Source organism: Trichosurus vulpecula, chromosome 4 (genome assembly GCF_011100635.1).
Source record: "Trichosurus vulpecula isolate mTriVul1 chromosome 4, mTriVul1.pri, whole genome shotgun sequence".
Taxonomy (NCBI): Eukaryota; Metazoa; Chordata; class Mammalia; order Diprotodontia; family Phalangeridae; genus Trichosurus; species Trichosurus vulpecula.
In genome coordinates, this window is record NC_050576.1 from 63,561,131 (window position 1) to 63,576,806 (window position 15,676).

A 15,676-nucleotide genomic window follows, 5' to 3' on the forward strand; every position below is an offset into this window, starting at 1 on the left:
GGACAGCACAGATACTACACCCACATCTGAAACCTCAAAAGGGAAAGTGAACTGGTCTCCAGACCAAAAAGCATTCCTGGAAGAACTCAAGGAGGACTTTAAAAATCAAATTAGGGAAGTAAAAGAAAAAGTGAAAAAATGGAAAAAAAAATTCATTGAGGAAAACAAATCTTTAAAAGGTAAAATCGGGGAATTGGTTAAGGAAAATCAGAATATAAACAGAAAAAAAATGTCTCATTGAAAAGTAAAATCAACCGAATGGAAAAGGAGATAGAGAAGACAAAGGAAGAAAACAAAACATTAAAAATTAGAATTGGGCAAGTAGAAGCTAATGACTCTATGAGACATCAAGAATCAGTCAAACAAAATCTAAAAAATGAAAAAATAGAAGAAAATGTGAAATATCTGATTGGAAAAACAACTGACTTGGAAAACACATCGAAGAGAGATAATCTAAGAATTATTTGGTCTACCTGAAAGCTATAATGAAAAAAAGAACCTGGACAGTATCTTCCATGAAATCCTTAAAGAAAATTGCCGAGAGGTCCTACAACCAGAGGGTAAAACTGTCATCGATAGAATCCATCTATCACCCCTGGAAAAAAGATCCCATATTGAAAACTCCAAAAGATATTATAGCCAAATTCCAGAACTACCAGGTCAAGGAGAAAATATTGCAAGCAGCTAGAAAGAAACAATTCAAATATCACAGAAATACAGTCAGGATCACGTAGGATCTTTCAGCTTCTACATTAAATGACAGGAGAAACTGGAATATGATATTCCAAAAGGCAAAGGAGCTCAGACTAAAACCAAGGATCAACTACCCAGCAAAACTGAGCATAATTTTCTGGCAAGGAGATGGGCATTCAATGAAATAAGGGAATTCCAGACTTTCCTGATGAAAAAGCCAGAGCTCAATGGAAAATTTGATCTCCAAATACAAAACTCAAGGGAGACATAAAAAGGTGAATAAGGAAAAAAAACCCAAGTTAATCAATAAGGCTAATTAATTATATCCTTATACAGGATTATTTGGTTTTATATATGTTTGATATATATATATATATATGCCAGTCTTGAGAGTAGTATACTTATGACAATTGAAAGGGATATTCATAGACTGTGGATGTCAGTATAAAATAACTGATACAATGATAAAAAATAAAATTATAGAGATATAAAGGGATGGTTCTGGGAGAAGAGGTAAGGAGGTAGTAGAAAAGGGTAAATTACATCACATGAAGAGGCACAAGACCTATTATAGTAGAGGGAAAGAAGGGAGGGAGAAGAGCAGTATCTGAGTTTTATACTCATCGGATTTGGCTCAAGAAGGGAAAAACATACTCTGATAAGTATAAAAATCTAACTTGTCCTACGGGCAGTAGGAGGGGAAAGGGGGAAAAGGGGGAGGGAGGTGGTCAGAAGGGAGGGAAGAAGTAGCAAGTGGAAAACAGGAAGATAAGGTAGGGGAATCAAGAGGGAGGTTAAACTGAGGAAGGCGGCGGTCAAAAGCAAAACTTTGTTGAGGAGTGGAAGGGGAAAGGGAGAAATAAAAGCATAAATGGGTGGGAAATAGGATGGAGAAAAAGGAACAGATAGTAATTATAACTGTGAATGTGAATGGGATGAATTCTCCCATAAAACGGAAACAGATAGCAGAATGGATTAAAAACCATAATCTTACAATATGCTGTTTACAAGAAACACATTTGAAACAGGGGGATACACACAGGGTAAAGATAAAAGGCTGGAGTACAATATATTGTGCTTCAGCTAAAGTAAAAAAAGCAGGGGTAGCAATAGTAATCTGAGACAAAACAAAAGCAAAGATAGATCTAATTAAAAAAGATAAGGAAGGACACTACATCCTGCTAAAAAGCACCATAAACAATGAAGCAATACTTGCCTCAAGAGGTATGGCATACAAATTCTTAAGAGGAGAGGTTAAGGGAGTTACAGGAAGAAATAGACACCAAAATCATAATAATGGGAGGCCTCAACCTCCCCCTCTCTGAACTTGATAAATTTAATCTCAAAATAAACAAGAAAGAAGTTAAGGAGGTGAACAGAATTTTAGAAAAGGCAGATATGATAGACCTCTGGAGAAAACTGAATGGGGATAAAAAGGAATATCCTTTTTTCTCAGCGGTACATAGCACATACTCAAAAATAGACCATGTACTAGGCCATAAAAACCTCACAATCCAGTGCAGAAAGGCACAAGTAGTCAAAGCATTCTTTTCAGATCGTGATGCAATAAAAAGTATTTGTAACAAAGAACCAGGGGAAAATAAGCTAAAAATTAATTGGAAACTAAATAATCTAATTCTAAAGAATGAGTGGGCCAAAGAACAAATCAGAGAAACAATTAATAACTTCATTCAAGAGAATGACAATAATGAGACAACATACCAAAACTTATGGGATGCACAAAGAGCAGTTCTTAGGGGAAGTTTTATATCTCTAAATGCTTACCTGAATAAAATAGAGAAAAAGGAGATTAATGAATTGGGCATGCAATAAAAAAGCTAGAAAAAGAACAAATTGAAAATCCCCAATTAAATACCAAATTAGAAATACAAAGGAGAGATTAATAAAATTGAAATCAAGAAAACTACTGAATGAATAAATAAAACCAAGAGCTGGTTTTATGAAAAAAAAAAACCCCAATAAAACTGATAAACTTTGGTCAATTTGATTAAAAAAAAAGAAGAAAATCAAATTACCAATATCAAAAATGAAAAGGGTGAATTCACCTCCAATGAAGAGGAAATTAAAACAATAATTAGGACTTATTTTGCCCAATTGTATGCCCATAAATTTGACAACCTTAGGGATATGGAGGAATAGCTACAAAAATATAAATTGCCCAGGCTAACAGAAGAGGAAGTAAAATTCCTAAATAACCCCATCTCAGAAAAAGAAATTGAGCAAGCCATTAATGAACTCCCTAGGAAAAAACCTCCACGGCCAGATGGTTTTACATGTGAATTTTATCAAACATTTAAAGAACAATTACTTCCTATACTTTATAGACTATTTGGGAAAATAGGTGAAGGAGTCCTACCAAATTCTTTTTATGACACAAATATGGTACTAATACCCAAACCACGAAGAGTCAAAACAGAGAAAGAAAGTTATAGACCAATTTCCCTAATGAATATTGATGCAGAAATTTTAAATAAAATATTAGCAAAAAGATATCAGCAACTTATCACGAGAATAATACACTATGACCAGGTAGGATTTATTCCAGGAATGCAAGCCTGGTTCAATATTAGGCAAACTATCAACATAATTGATCATATCAACAACAAAACTAGAAGAAACCATATGATCATCTCAATAGATGCAGGAAAAGCCTATGACAAAATACAACACCCATTCCTATTAAAAAGAACTAGAAAGCATAGGAATAAATGGAGCCTTACTTAAAATTATAAATAGCATCTACCTAAAACTATCAACAGGTATTATCTGTAATGGGGATAAGCTAGATGCATCCCCAATAAGATCAGGGGCGAAACAAGGATGTCCATTATCACCCATACTATTCAATTTGGTACTAGAAACGTTAGCTGTAGCAATAAGAGAAGAAAAAGAAATTGAGGGAATTAGAATAGGCAAAGAAGAAACTAAATTATCATTTTTTGCAGATGATATGATGATTTACTTACAGAATCCTAGAGAATCAAGTAAAAAGCTACTTGAAATAATAAACAACTTTAGCAAAGCTGCAGGATATAAAATAAACCCACATAAATCCTCGGCATTCCTATACATTACTAACAAAGCCCAACAGCAAGAGACAGAAAGAGAAATTCCATTCAAAGTTACTGCAGACACTATAAAATATTTGGGAGTCTATCTGCCAAGACAAACCCAGGATCTATATGAATGTAATTATGAAACACTTCTCATGCAAATAAAGTTAGATCTAAATAAATGGCAAAATATTAGTTGTTCATGGTTAGGCTAAGCTAATACAATAAAAATGACAATTTTACCTAAATTAATTTATTTATTCAGTGCCATACCAATCAAACTACCAAAAAATTATTTTACAGAGCTGGATAAAATAATAACAAAATTCATCTGGAAGAACAAGAGGTCTAGAATATATCTAGGGTATTAATGAAAAAAAATACTAAGGAAGGTGGCCTAGCCATACCAGATATTAAACTGTACTATAAAGTAGCAGTCATCAAAACTACCTGGTACTGGCTAAGAAACAGAGTCGTGGATCAGTGGAATAGGATAGGTACACAAGATGGAGAAGTCAATGACTATAGCAATCTGCTCTTTTATAAACCCAAAGAATTCAGCTTCTGGGCTAAGAATTCACTATTTCACAAAAACTGCTGGGAAAATTGGAAAATGGTAGGGCAGAAACTGGGCATAGACCAACATCTTACACCATATACCAAAATAAAGTGAAAATGAGTTCATGATTTAGGAATAAAGGCTGATACTATAAGCAATTTGGGAGAGCAAGGAATAGTTTACCTATCAGATTTATGGAAAAGAAAAGAATTCATGACACAACAAGAGACAGAGAGCATTACAAAATGCAAAATGGATAATTTTGATTATTTTAAATTGAAATGTTTTTGTATAAAAAAGCCAATGCAACAAAGATTAGGAGGGAAGCAGAAAATCGGCAGAACATCTCATGTAAAACCAGTGTCTCTGATAAAGGCCTCATCTCTAAAACATACAGGGAACTGAGTCAAATTTATAGGAATACAAGTCATTCCTCAATTGAGAAATGGTCAAAGGATATGAACAGACAGTTTTCAGAGGAAGAAATTAGAGATATCTATAGGCATATGAAAAAATGTTCGAAATCACTACTGATTAGACAAATGCAAATGAAAAACAACTGTTATGTACCACATCTCTCCGGTCAGATTGGCTAAAATGACAAAACAGGAAAATGATAAATGCTGGAGAGGATGTGGGAAAATTGGAACATTGTTACATTGCTGGTGGAATTGTGAATGGATCCAGCCATTCTGGAATGGAACTATGCCCAAAGGGCTATAAAAATGTTCATACCCTTTGACCCAGCCATACCACTTCTAGGGTTATATCCCAAAGAGATCACACAAGTGGGAAAAGGACCCATATGTACAAAAATATTTATAGCGGCTCTTTTTATAGTAGCAAAGAATAGGAAATCAAGTGGATGCCCATCAATTGGGGAATGGCTGAACAAGCTGTGGTATATGAAGATAATGGAATACTATTGTGCGATAAGAAACAGGGACGATACGGACTTCATAATAACATGGAAACATCTACATTATATAATGCTGAGTGAGTGGAGCAGAACCGGGAAAACATTATACACAGGCACAGATATATGGATTCTGTGATGACTAACCCTGATAGACTTTGCTCTTCTCAACAATACAAGGTGCAAACACAACTCCAGGGGACTCGTGATGGAGAGAGCTATCTACATTCAGAGAAAGAACTATGAAGTATGAATGCAGATTGAGGCACACTGTTTGCTGTCCTTTTTTTTCCCTTTTTTTTTCTTTTGTTTGTTTTTGGGGTTTTTTGGTTTTGTTTCTTCTTTCTACTGATTCTTTCCACTGGTCATAATTCTTCTTCACAACTTGACTAGTGTGTAAATAAGTTCAATGCAAAGTTATATACAGAAGATATATCAGATTCCATGCTGTCTTGGGGAGGGGGTGGGGGAGAAAACTGAGCGTGGTAAACTAAAAATAAAAAATCTCAAATATACATGTATATATGTATATATGTGCATATATGTGTGTATGTATGTATATATGTGTATATATGTACGTATGTATGTATGCATGTATATATATGCATGTATGTGTATATATGTATGTATATACACATATATGTATATACATATATGTGTATATGTGTGTGTGTATATGAAAGAAAACGTCCACTAGGCGGTTGGTTGGTGATGTGGGACTGGAAATCAAGAGAGAGACTGCAGCTGGATAAGAAGATCTGGGAATCATCTGAATAAAGATGACAAGTGACCTCATGGGAACTGATGAGATCATCAAGCGAGGGAGAAAAGAGGAGAGGGCCCAGCACAGATCCTTGAAAGACACCCACAGTTAGTGAACATGATGTGGAAGCAGATCCAGCAAAGGAAACTGAAAAGGAGCAGTCATGTGGGGAAGAGGAAAACCACAATTATCACAAAAACCCAGAAAGGAGAGAATATCCAGGGGGAGAAATGGGTCAAAAGTTTTATCACAAAAACCCAGAAAGGAGAGACTATCTAAGAGAAGAAATGAGTTAGTAGTGTCCAAAAGGTCAAAAAGGATGAAGATTGAGAAGAGGGCATTAGTTTTATTAATTGGGAGGTTGGCTGAGAAAAGGAGGAGATACATAGAATGATGACTAGGGGGGATGCGAGGATCTATTGAGGGTTTTTAAAAAATGGGGACAAACATGGCTATGTTTGTAGGCAGCAGAAAATAAGTAGCATCAACAGCTTGTGGAAAACAGGCTTGAAACAAGCGCTGTGTTAAGTGATATAGGGAATTAGGATGGGCCCAAGTGAGATTAGCTAGCTTAAATCTATAGTGGACTCTAGCAGCACATTTTTTTTTCTTTCAGTTCTGTTCAACATGAGCAACAGGAGAGACAGACAGAAGGAGTAATTCAGGGTTGAGGCGACAAAGTATAAGGAATGAAAACAAGATAATATATAAATCTTAGTGTGCTTATCAATTATAAATTTAGCATTTAATTTGATTGAGCAAAATAGTAGCTTAAATGCTCTTCTTCAACACATCTCCCATGCATATGTCCAAATAATATACGATTCTTGAAAAGATGTCACAACAATCGTAACTATTAAATAATTGAAAAGAGGAAGAGGTTCCATGTAGGGACCAACTCAAAGAGGAATTCTCCATAGATGGTAAAATCCTCTAGTTGTTCCTATTTTCAGATGAAATTGTGCTGATTTTATCAAGACTGGGAAGCCTCCAAAGTGAGATCCATAATCATTTTAAAGAGTTTGATCTAACTGTTACTGACATATAAGAAAAACCAAGGTGATGACAAATTAACTGACTTGAATTAACTTCAACTATCAAGCATTTCTGGTGAAAGGAAAACAAGAATATGGAAATCAGATTATTGATAAATACAGAAAATGAGCTAGTTTAATTTTTCTCTTACTGAGAAAATATTAAAATTCTAGCCAGGATAAAAATGTTTGTATGACTATTACCTTAGTAAGAAAAAGGGAAGAGGAAAGATAACATTAAAGTCAACTCTTCCTTTTTTTGTGTGACCTAGATGTTTTATGGAATCCATACAGAATTTTAAAAAATCAATCCATTGTCATTATCTGCCATCAAGTGCCCTCCTCAGATAGGCACAGTCCTCTCAAATAGCACATATTCAAAGACATACATATTTTAATATTAACCTAAATAAGATTATCACCCAGAAAATAAGTTAGCTGAAAAACTGCAATGTTTTCAAAAGCTAATTATGTGTGATTTCTTGATTATGCATGAAATTGATCCATCTATTATCATGGATAATCAAAAAATTGAGTTTTGTGACCATGAGCTTTTTTGTTTTTCTTAAAATCAGGATATATGTAAATCACCATTAAGCAGTAGTTCTTCCAAGTTATCAGGATTCCGAGCAAGCTGCAGGATCAAGGCAGAACCGCGCACCTTGTCAGGAATATCTTCATACAACAACTCAATGTACTCATCCATATCATTAATATTAGCCACTTCATCAATCTGAAATAAACAAAGAAAAAGGTAGGAAACACTAAAATGAAAAAAAATCACACATAATGTGTAGCCAAAAGGAGTTTATTTTTTGGCACAAGGCTGGAATTAATACTTCCTTACCGCAACAAATTTCTAATGGACTTGTAATGGACCTCTTTTTGCCATGGAAAGAACTGGACTCTTAGGATTGGGGCACAAAATATAAAGGGAAGCACATACTCTAAAAATTGGAATCAGGGTTATTCCAAATGTAAAGTACCTTAAATACTGACCTAAATAATTCGTAGGAATTGCAGCAGACTAAAAAGACCATTTAATAATATAATTTTATTATAAAGAAAATGTTTCAAAACTTTACCCATTTTGTTACAAGAAATCATGGCATATGTCACAGTCAGCATTATTCCTCTTTATCAGTTTAAAAAGCTGGCATTCTCTTTTTTTCCTAGTAGCAATTGTAGACAAATTCTTTTTCAGACTCATTCACAAAAAAATTTCACACTTCATTAATTTGATTGCTGTCATTATTTAAAGAAAAATAAAAAGTAGTTATTTAACTACAATACTTTAAAATCGACATCCTATTAAAGTGTAGTCTTACCTCCATTCCTTCAAAAGGAGGTGGATCTTTAGGCTTGCTAGATTTTTCTTTTTTTTCTGTAACAATAAAAGGCAGAGCAATTATGAGGTTATGAGTATTTACTGATAAAATACTTTCCTATCAACAGATATTAATATTAGCTTAGTAGGATGTTTCAAATCTGAATAATTTAGGAAAATAAACTGTTATTTCTATCTGTCCCAAAACCAAGGGGTGTGTGTGTTTGTGTGTGTGTGTGTGTGTAAAATGAACTCATACTTATGTAAAATAAGCCACGTAAATAAATACAGTCCACAGAAATACCTAAATTCATTTTAAGCAGTAGTGTAAACTTCCTGTATAGTAGTAACCTTACTCTCTAGTGTCCTGACTAATTAACATTTCAAATGGGAATGAGGAGAGGCAAAGGCAGATAAAAGAAGATAAAGAGGTGAAGCAAAGAGCTTATACAATTCACAAATTGGAAAACCTGACCTCGAGTGATTAAGGAGCAGTCTCCCTGCAAATATAGATTAGGATGATATTATTTAAAAAAGGTAAATGCTTATAGTTGACAATATTTTTCCCTCCCTTGGCACCTAAAGCAACAAAGTGAGACTGATGAACACATGTCACAATCTGGAGACTTATGGCATTCTTTGATGAATACAATTTCACTTCATAATTCTCAAATATTCCAATGGATTGGTGATCTCATCATTATGCACCAAGGATGCAGGCTGAAGCCCATGTTTGGCAAATTTTGTCTGTGACCCTCTTATCAAAAAAGGTCTGCCAAATATCTTGAGTGTCTTCACACAAAAATAGGATTATAGATACGGGACCTCAGAGCTTATCTAGTCCAAAACCTTCACTCTTAAGGGAATAGAGGTTCAAAGAGGTTAAGTGACTCACAATGTCATTCCTCCATACATTCTCTTGACATTACATGAATACCAGTGGAGGACACATCCTTCACTCTTGCACTTTACTCACTTTTTTCATGTATTTGATTTTATTTAAATAAATTCTACTTCTTATGTTTTTATATTGCATAAATTTTCCCAAGTATCCCTCCCCTGTCCAGAAAGTCATCTTTCATAACAAAAAAAGTTGTTTTTTTTTAAGAGACAGACACAGAGAAGGAGAGAGAGGGAGGGGGGGGGGGGAGGGAGAGAGGAGAGAGAGAGAGAGAGAGAGAGAGAGAGAGAGAGAGAGAGAGAGAGAGAGAGAGAAAGAGAGCCAGGATAGTGGAGAAAAGGCAGGAACTTGCCTGAGATCTCCCAAATACCTCTCCAAACAACTTTAAATAATGCCTCAAAATGAATTTTGGAGCATCAGAACTCACAAAAAGACAGGGTGAAACAATTTTCCAGCCCAAGACAACTTAGAAGGACTGTAGGAAAGATCTTTCTCACTCTGGTAAAAGGGGAGTGAAGACCAGTGGAGGTGATGTCTTGGAAGCCAGTCAGAAGCCGCCAAACCCAGCACAGGTCAACAACCAGGCCCTGCAGCCCCAGTGCAGCACGCTAATGGTTCAGTGGGCCAGCTGTGAGGCTTCTAGGTGAGCAGCTAGGCCTACAGATCCTGGTGTAACAGCCAAGTGGTAATTTAGAGCAAGCATAACAGGGGACATTTCCCCCTGTATTCCAGCAGCAGAGCTCAACTTTAAAAGTCATGAAACAGGCTGGAAAATGAGTAATAAACAAACAAAAAACCCTGACCATAGAAAACTACCATGATGACAAAGAAGATCAAAACACAAGCTCAGAAGAGGCCAATATTAAAATGCCTACATGCAAAGCCTCTAAAAAATATGAATTGGTCTGGGGAATAAAAAGAACTCCTGGAAGAGTTCAAAAAGGATTTAAAAAATCAAGTAAGAGAGATAAAAGAAAAATTGAGGGGAAAATGAGAATTATGGAAAAGAATTGACAGGTCTTGACAACAGATTGGATAGGGGGTTGGAAGGGGATGATAGATAACGAGAAGTTGAGGATGATTCCTAGGTGGTAGGCAGTGAGCGCAAGAGACTGGGAGGATGGTGTTGCCATCATGCATAGGCACGGACATACTTTTTAAAAATACGGTAAAGAAGATCTTAAAATAAAAAGGTAGCGTTATATACGCTAGGGAAATATTAAAAGCTTTCCCAGATAAACAGATGAAGAAAAAGATGCCCCTTTTCCTTGCATTCAATATAGTTTAGAAATGCTAGCATTAACAGTAAAACAAGAGAAAGAAATTGAAGGTAAACGTAGGCAAAGAGGAAACAAAACTATCAATAGTTGCTGATGGTATGATAATTTATTTGCTAATTGGCTATTTCCCTCCATGCTATCCTGCCTCCTTTTATTCAATATTCTCCCTTGACCCTGTCCCTTTTCAAAAGTACTTGCTTTTGATTACCTCTTCCCCCAATCTGCCCTCTCTTCTGTCATCCCACCCTCCTTATTCCCTTAACTCCTACTTTCCTGTAGTGTAAGATACCCAATTGAGTGTGTATGTTATTCCCTCCTTAAGTCAAATCCAATGAGAGCAAGATTCACTCATTCCCTTGCACCTGCCCCCTCTTCCCTCCCAATAGAATTGCTTTTTCTTGCCACTTTTATGTGAGATAATTTACCCCATTCTATCTCTCCCTTTCTTCTTCTCCCAATATATTCCTCTCTCATCCCTTCATTTTATTTTCATTATTTTTTAGATATCATCCCTTCATATTCAACTCACCCTGTGCTCTCTGTCTATATATATATATATGTATATATATATATGTATATATATATATGTATATGTATGTATATGTACACATACACATATATGTGTGTGTGTGTGTGTGTACATATATATATATATATATATATATATGCATGTATGTATGTATGTATATTCCCTTCAACTACCCTAATACTGAGAAAGGTCTCATGAGTTACAAATATCATCTTTCCATGTAGGAATGTAAACAAAATGGATCAACTTTAGTAAGTCCCTTATGATTTCTCTTTCTTGTTTACCTTTTCATACTTCTCTTGATTCTTGTGTTTTAAAGTCAGATTTTCTATTCAGCTCTGGTCTTTTCATTGAGAAAGCTTCGAAGTCCTCTATTTTATTGAAAATCCATATTTTGCCTTGGAGTATTATACTCAGTTTTGCTGGGTAGGTGATTCTAGGTTTTAATCCTAGCTCCTTTGACCTCCGGAATATCATACACCAAGTCCTTTGTTCCTTTAATGTAGAGCTGCGAGATCTTGTGTTATCCTAATTGTGTTTCCACAATATTCGAATTATTTCTTTCTGCTGCTTGCAATATTTTCTCCTTGACCTGGGAACTCTGGAATTTGGCTACAATATTCCTAGGACTTTTCTTTTTGGGATCTTTTTCAAGAGGCAATCAGTGGATTCTTTCAATTTCTATTTTACCCTCTGGTTCTAGAATATCAGGGCAGTTTTCCTGGATAACTTCTTGAAAGATGATGTGTAGGCTCTTTTTTAGGCTCTTTTTTGATCATGGCTTTCAGGTAGTCCAATAATTTTTAAATTATCTCTCCTGGATCTATTCTCCAGGTCAGTGGTTTTTCCAATGAGATATTTCACATTGTCTTCCATTTTTTCATTCTTTTGATACTGTTTTATAATTTCTTGATTTCTCATGAAGTCACTAGCTTCCTTTTGCTCCATTCCAATTTTTAAGGTAGTATTTTCTTCAGTAGTCTTTTGGACCTCCTTTTCCATTTGGCTAATTCTGCCTTTTAAGGCATTCTTCTCCTCATTGGCTTTTTGGAGCTCTTTTGCCATTTGGGTTAGTCTATTTTTTAAGGTTTTATTTTCTTCAGTATTTTTTGGGTCTCTTTTAGCAAGTCATTGGCTTGTTTTTCATGGTTTTCTCGCATCCTTCTCATTTCTCTTCCCAATTTTTCCTCTACTTCTCTTACTTGCTTTTCCAAATCCTTTTTGACCTCTTCCATGGCCTGAGACTAATTCATACTTTTCTTGGAGGCTGGCTTTTGATGTAGGCTCTTTGACTTTGTTGACTTCTTCTAGCTGTATGTCTTCTTTGTCACCAAAAAAAGATTCTATAGTCTGAGTCTGAGTCCTTTTACACTGCATGCTGCTCATGTTTTCAGCCAACTACTTGACCCTTGAGCTTTTTGCCAGAGTATGACTGCCTTTAGCATGGGCAGTAATTTGTCCTAAGCTTTAGGAACCTTGCACTGTTGTTTTCAGAGCCACTTCACCGCAAGTTCTGTCACACCAATGCTCCTCTTCCCCCAAAAACCGCCAACCAGTATCACGACCCAGATCTAAGCAGGGCAAAGCAAGGGAACCCTCCCTCTGCACCAGCAAAGCACTCCCTGCACTCCTGCTCTGATCTGCTGTTTGACTCCTCCCACCATGTTGGCCAGGGACTCTGGAAACAGCTGATGCTGGAACTTTGGAAGCAGCTGCCTGAGCTTCCTGCTGCTGCCGCAGCGCCACCTCCACCAACCCCCAGGGCTGGGGCCAGACAGAGCACTTCTTTCACCTAGATCTAGCAGTTTCTGTTGTCTTTGGTGTTTGTGGGTTGAGAATCTGGTTAACTGCCACAGCTCAGTGATTCAGGGCCCTCAGGCCTGCTCCACCCAACTCCTGGTCTGGTCAGTCTTGGAGCGACCCACGCTGGGCTGCGTTCTGCTCCCAGCACGGTGCAATAGACCCTTCCCAATGATAATCCAGGCCATCTTGGGCTGGAGACTTGTTTCCCTCTGTTATTTCGTGGGTTCTGTAGCTCTAGAATTTGTTCAGAGCCATTTTTTACAGGTGTTTGGAGGGATTTGGGGGAGAGCTTCAGCAAGTCCCTGTTCTCCAGCAGCCATCTTGGCTTGAATTCTGCTTCTCATTTTAGATAGACAATTTTGATGACACAAAAAGTTCTCTAGATGTCCATACTTTTAGGGTTTTTAGCATAACTTAGTCAAAGGCTTTTTTTGAATCTGTTGAGGTAATCATGTGGGTGTTTGGATGATTTTGTTTTTAATATGACTAATTATAATATTTTCCTAAAAATGAAATGAACTATCCTTGCCTGATTGATAAATTAGACTTTGTCATAATGACTAATTTCCTGTCTAGATTGTCATAGTCTATTTGACACAATTTTATTAAAAAAATTAAGTCAATATTCATTAATGATACTGGTCTATACTTCTCTTTTCCTTTACCCTTTCTTGGCATAAGTATTATGACTATATTTGTCTCATAAAACAAATCCTGTACTTTCTCACTTTTTGACATCTCTGCGATATTGATATTGTTCTTTAATTTGATAGATTTCAAGAGTTCCCACCATCCAACCCCCCTACCCCTGCAGCAGTTCCTTTATATTTGGTTTTTTTTTTCCTCTTCAGAGAGACTAGATTATTTAATATCTCCATTTGGCCTTCTGTTTGAGGATTTTATATCTGTTTCTTTCATATTCTCAGTTTTCTTGGCACATATCTGTGTATAGTAGGTTTTGATAATTCTTTTTCTGTTTATTCTGTTCATTTGCTATTTTGTTGTTGATTTATTGTTGTTTCATTTTATTAGGCTGCCTAAAGATTTATCAATTTTATTAAGTCTTCAAAGAAACAATTTTTAGTTTTGGTTAGCATTTCTATAGTCTTTTTGGCTTTCAATTTATTTATTTCTCTTTTATTTTTCAATATTTCTTCTGTTGTGCTTATATATGGATAAATGTTTATGTATAGATATTAAAAAATTGCTTGCCATGATAGCAATCATATCTTAATTGGAAAATTCTTTCTTTTAGAATTTGTCTGAAGGGTCTCAATGCTGTTGTACTTATGTTGGGTTCATTTGTTGCAGTTTTTTAAAAATGCATTTTCATTAATCCTTTCCTTTTATAGTTTGTTAATAAATATTTTTGGGGGACATAATTTCCCTGAGGATGGCTTTAACTGAATTCAAGTATGTGATTTCATCATTATAATTTTCTTTCACAAAATAATTATTTCTATGATTTGTTGGTTAACCCATTCATTATTTAAGATTTTCCCCTTAACTTTCCATTTGGGTCTATATTTTATTCCCTATACTGATTAATATTTTTATTGTCTTTTTCTCTGTAAAGGATGTATTGACTAAAATTTCTGCCTTTCAACATTTATTTGCAACATTTCTGTGCCCTACTATAGGGTTAATTTTTCTAAATATTCCATGTGGTGCTGAGAAATATGTATATTCTTTATAATTTCTGCTGAGAACATGCCTTAATTGTTTTGCCTCTCGTTTCTCCAGCATTTTTTTCCAATTTCACCACTATTATATTCTTGCCTACGTCTTTTGGCAATTCAATTAATTTCACCTTTGTGAATTTAGTTGCTAAGGCATTTAGAGCATTTGAGTTTAATATTGACATTGGTATGTTTAGGTTTCATTTCAGGATAGTGTAACTTTCCTTGTTTGTCTCTTTTTATGTTGTAAATTTTTGTTTTGGTTTTGTCTGACATGATAACAACTCCTGTGTTTTGGAATCACATGATGAACAGTAAATTTGTTCAGAACCATAATTTTTATTCTGGATGTCTTTGCCTTTTAATTATGGGGTTTATTTTCCTGTTCAACCTGTTGCTGTCTTTTATTTTATTGGATTGTTTGATCCGTTCACATTTAATGTTATGAGTTAGATTTATATTTAATTTTTCTCCATTTATCTCTAATATTGCTTTTCTTCGCAATCAGGATCTGCTGTCATTATTCTCTCTCTCTCTCTCGGGGGGAAGGCAAGACAATTGGGGTTAACTGACTTGCCCAAGGTCACACAGCTAGTGTGTCAAGTGTCTGAGGCTGGATTTGAACTCAGGTCCTCTTGACCCGAGGGCTGATGCTCTACTCACTGCATCACCTAGCTGCCCCTGCTATTTTCTTTTCTTTTTTTTTTTGGAGGGAAGAAGACATGGCAATGGGGTTTAAGTGACTTGCCCAAGGTCACACAGCTGATAAGTGTATCAAGTGTCTGAGACCATATTTGAACTCATGTCTTCCTGACCCAGGGCTAGTTCTCTACTCTCTGTGCCACCTAGCTGCCCCCTTTCTCTCTTTAAAGATAGCTCTTTGTCTCTTTAGTTATCTTTCCTCAATCTGTTTTATAGTAACTGTATTCCCACACGTTCTCTTCCCCTCACCCATCATCATCCCCCCTCTCCTATTTTTCATCCCTTTTCTCAGTTCCACCTACTTTTTGATAATGCAATATTCCTTAATCTCTCTTCATCATTTTACTTCAGATTTTATAAACAAATTTATATCCTAAATCAATATTGCCCTAGACTTCCATATTTCTCTGCTTATT

General features: G+C 35.7%; 1 protein-coding gene across 2 annotated transcripts in view; it reads right to left on the reverse strand.

Moving 5' to 3' along the window:
* The window catches only part of KIFAP3 (kinesin associated protein 3), a 212,944-nt gene that overhangs the window by 168,469 nt on the left and 28,799 nt on the right, over positions 1-15,676 (reverse strand). For both annotated transcript variants that reach the window (XM_036756446.1, XM_036756447.1), the window contains exons 4-5: positions 8,368-8,423; positions 7,631-7,772 (exon numbers count right to left, since the gene is read on the reverse strand). In XM_036756446.1, the coding sequence (XP_036612341.1) occupies positions 7,631-7,772; positions 8,368-8,423 (198 nt within the window). The remainder of the gene's footprint in view (positions 1-7,630; positions 7,773-8,367; positions 8,424-15,676) is intronic.